We start from the raw sequence: 3,741 nt of genomic DNA on the forward strand, positions 1-3,741 counted from the left end.
TCTGCTCAGCTCAGGAGCAGCTAAGGTGACCAAAAAGGTTTCTGGTTTTTGTTCAGGCTACAATTATTTAACCAACAGCCTTCCTATGAGGCTCTACCAGTTTCAGCTCATAGGATCTGAAAAATAGGATCTGTTTACAGTGGTTTTGGGTAGGAAAGCTAAGGAATAGAGAAACACGAAAAGTATAGACAGAGTCATAGCCCAGCCACACTAAAGATGTTCCTTCCATAGCATAAACTCCCCCTTTAGGTTAATTTCCTCTGTAAGACAACTGGCCCAGTCTGGTTTATCCCAGCATTGGTTTAGTTATTGTTTTGCATAGCTGGTTCTCTTCTTCTTGCCATTAAAATTATTAAAAAGGCTCCAGCCTAGTACCAGATGTGTACAATATAAAAAATTCTCATGTGCACAGCAAAGAAAACTGAAATTGGGAATTCCCTCCACTTTCCCAGCCCAGAAAATGTTATGTGATCTCCAGATATGTGAGGAACCTAACACATCCCAGCCAAGCAGAAACAAACACTCACATCAATTCCAGCAACAACAACAACCAACAATAACAACAACAGCATCCGTGTTACCGGATTTGCTGTTGTCACTCTTGCTGCTGCTCCTATTGCTGTTATTACTGCCATTATCATTATTTTTTGCTGTGGCTGTCACTATTATTATTCACACAGGCACGAGATGTGGCTGCTCATGGCAGTCCTGCTCCTTATCCAAGCACCCACCAGCTCCGAAGGCGCCACCAAGCAGAAGAAGGCTCTGAACCCCGAGGCTCTCATGAACGTTGTAAGCCAGGAGAACTCTGAATTCCCTGTCTGAAGGTTTTGGCACGTTCAGCTGGAGGAGGGAGAGGCTTGGAGAAGGCTGGTGTTGTTGGGCTGCTGCGATATGACACTGCTTCCACACCATCATTAACCAGCTCCTCCTCCTCCCAGCAGAATTAATGCAATTACCAGCAGGGCAGTTAGAGATGGGGATAATCCCAGACTGGATTTGATCAGATATCTCCCCAGAGGGTAGAAATTTGTGCGTGGCTCCTCTCCTTCAGCAGCAGCAAGTCACTCAGGGCCATGTCCAGGTGAGCCCTGCGAGGCTCTGGGTTATAAGATAAAATTGCTGCGTTTAAATCTTTCCTGCCAACCTCATAACAAAGCAACCCGTGGGCAGGACCACAGCTGGATTTTCCCAGTCTGTGGAGTTTTCAGCATGAATAAAGCTCAGGCAGAGCCTCGGGAGCCCTGCCACGGATCCTGTGGGGTTTGTCCCAGCGCCCTTCCAGTCAACCCAGCTCGGCAGGTTTATCCCTCTGCCCCACCACCTTATCTGCCCGGCTTATCACCCGGAGCCTGATGTGACATGTGCTGCCGCCGGTGGCAGGCGGCAGGAAATCGGAGCCAGCCGTCTGTAAGGCGGGGTCAGGCGTCAGGAAATCCTTTTGGTTTCAATGGTTTCAGTAAATCTTTTTGGTTTCAAGCCCTGCAGCCGCCAGCTCCCCTCCCGCCCGTGGCTGAGCATCTCCCCTTGCCCTGGGCAGGTCGCCGGGGCGGGGTTTGGACAGAGCATCCTCTGCACAAAAAGTCCTCAGCTGATCCAGAGACAGCCTGGGCAAAGCCATGCCCCACAACTTCGGGTTTGCCGTGTCAGATGGTAAAAGTCAGGCTCTTATCTCCTCGAGTCAGATAAGCATCTTCACTATGGAAGGTTTCCCACCTGGGTTTTTCTTCCCTCAGAGCCAAATCATCTGCCACAGAGGGTACCCCAGTGAGGAGTATGAAGTGCTGACTGGTGATGGCTACTACATCCACCTCAACAGAATTCCTCATGGAAGAGAAAAGCGTAAGAACAGAGGTACAGCTCGATTTCACTCACAGCCTGCCAAAAATAAAAGCCCTGAATGTCAGCAAGGGGAATGGATGAACCTGGATAGGCTGAGGGAATAGTGATTGTTAAAGCAAAAATACTGAATTCATGGGATTTCTCCAGTTTACACTCAAAGCTGCAGCACCAGAAGACATGGCCAAAATGCACATTTTGCATGTCCTCTGGCAGTGCGAGGAAGAGGATTTACTGGCCTTAATTTGGGGTGAATGAATAGAGGGAATGTGCTTCAATGAAATGTGCTGTTTCCTTTGCACCCAGGGGCCAAGCCAGTGGTGTTTCTCCAGCACGGGATATTTGGAGAAGGCAGCCACTGGGTGGAAAACCTGGCCAACAACAGCCTTGGCTTCATCCTAGCAGACTCTGGCTATGATGTGTGGCTGGCAAACAGCCGGGGCACGAGCTGGTCCCGGAGACACCAGCACCTTTCAGCTGACCAGGCGGAATTCTGGGATTTCAGGTGGGCTGGAGCGCGTTACAAAAGCCTGGCAGAGGCTGTCTGCCTGTCACCGAGCTCTAGGCACAGGTAGGGGCCTCTGAGCAGGCAAGTCAGAGCAGCTAAGCCCTGGCACGGGCTCCCCTGGGCAGGATGGGGCACCTGAGCAGACCTGCCTGCTGACACGGTGCCAGCTCCTCCCTGCAGTGCCGAGAGCACGGGGCGCTGCCACCTGTGTGGGGACACACAGACACATCAGCCCTGCCCCAGGGACCTCGCTGAGCTGTCCACAAGTGTCATTGCCACCTCCCATGCTCCCAGACCTTGTTGTTGCCCCTTTTTTAAGCTGCTACTGCCTCTGCAGAGCAGAATGCCCAAGCTCATAAAGAGGCTTGTAGAAAAACCTCACACAGCAGGTCTGCCTTTCACCGCCTCCCACCAACACACCAGGAACCAGTGCTCCATTCCCCTGGGGGAAAGAGCATCCCAGGGAGCAGAGCTGGTGCTGTAATCCTGGTGGGAGCCAGCTCTGGCTGGGTAAGGCACTGGAATGCTGGCCAGGCTCTGCACAGTCTCTTTGCTGCTCACCATGGCCGTAGCAGAGCTAATCCCTTCCAGGGCAGGATGATGCCATGGCAGGAGGGATCCACACCAGGAATTTTCCCCTGGAAAATCAGCCCCAGATGTGGAGCTGGGCGATGCAAGGCAGCTCAGGGGAAGTTGCTGCCTCACAACCAGCATCCCCCTCGTGTTTTGCAGCTTCCATGAGATGGCAATGTTCGACCTGCCAGCTGCCATCGACTTTGTGCTGCAGAAAACAGGGCAGAAGCAGCTCCACTATGTTGGATACTCCCAGGGCTGCTCAATTGGTGAGTTCCAAAGGGTCGCCCACCACCTTGACTAGAAAAAGTCCATTTTGGTGTTTTTGTCAGCAGAAAGCAGAGGGCTCCCCTCCTTGTGGGCTTAAAAACCGCTGAAGTGCCCAATCAAACAAGGGAATAAAGGTGTTGCCTCCCTTTGGGCATCTCTTGCTTAGCAGGAAGGTGCCAACAGATCTCAGATTTCCAAGTGGAGATAATAAATGAAACAGAGCTGGGTCCAAGTGAACCCTCGGATTAAGCACCTGAGGAAAGATGGAGCAAGCCTGAGGTTGTGTTTCTGTTTTCTCAGCGTTTATTGCGTTTTCATCCATCCCCGAACTGGCTCAGAAAGTCAAAATGTTTTTTGCCCTGGCTCCAGCAGTGTCACTCAAGCACACCAAAAGCCCATTCATGAAGATGCAGCTCCTCATGGACGACAAGTTCAAGATGATTCCGGTAAGAGATTTACTCCACACCCTTCTGCCCCAAAATGACTGGTTCTAGAGAAGGGATCATGCCCAGCCACAGCCCCTGGGGCTCTCTGATGCAGCAGAAAACAGT

At 51.6% G+C, this 3,741-nt stretch overlaps 1 protein-coding gene across 1 annotated transcript in view; it reads left to right on the plus strand.

The window, feature by feature from the left end:
* Positions 1 to 681: 681 nt before the first annotated feature.
* LOC102040237 (lipase member M-like) overlaps positions 682 to 3,741 on the plus strand; it is a 6,698-nt gene continuing 3,638 nt past the window's right edge. The window contains exons 1-5 of the mRNA XM_005430283.2: positions 682 to 792; positions 1,737 to 1,854; positions 2,146 to 2,344; positions 3,080 to 3,189; positions 3,491 to 3,636. Coding sequence (XP_005430340.1) covers positions 688 to 792; positions 1,737 to 1,854; positions 2,146 to 2,344; positions 3,080 to 3,189; positions 3,491 to 3,636 — 678 coding nt within the window. The 5' untranslated portion in view covers positions 682 to 687. The remainder of the gene's footprint in view (positions 793 to 1,736; positions 1,855 to 2,145; positions 2,345 to 3,079; positions 3,190 to 3,490; positions 3,637 to 3,741) is intronic.

Source organism: Geospiza fortis, unplaced genomic scaffold (assembly GCF_000277835.1).
Source record: "Geospiza fortis unplaced genomic scaffold, GeoFor_1.0 scaffold89, whole genome shotgun sequence".
NCBI lineage: Eukaryota > Metazoa > Chordata > Aves > Passeriformes > Thraupidae > Geospiza > Geospiza fortis.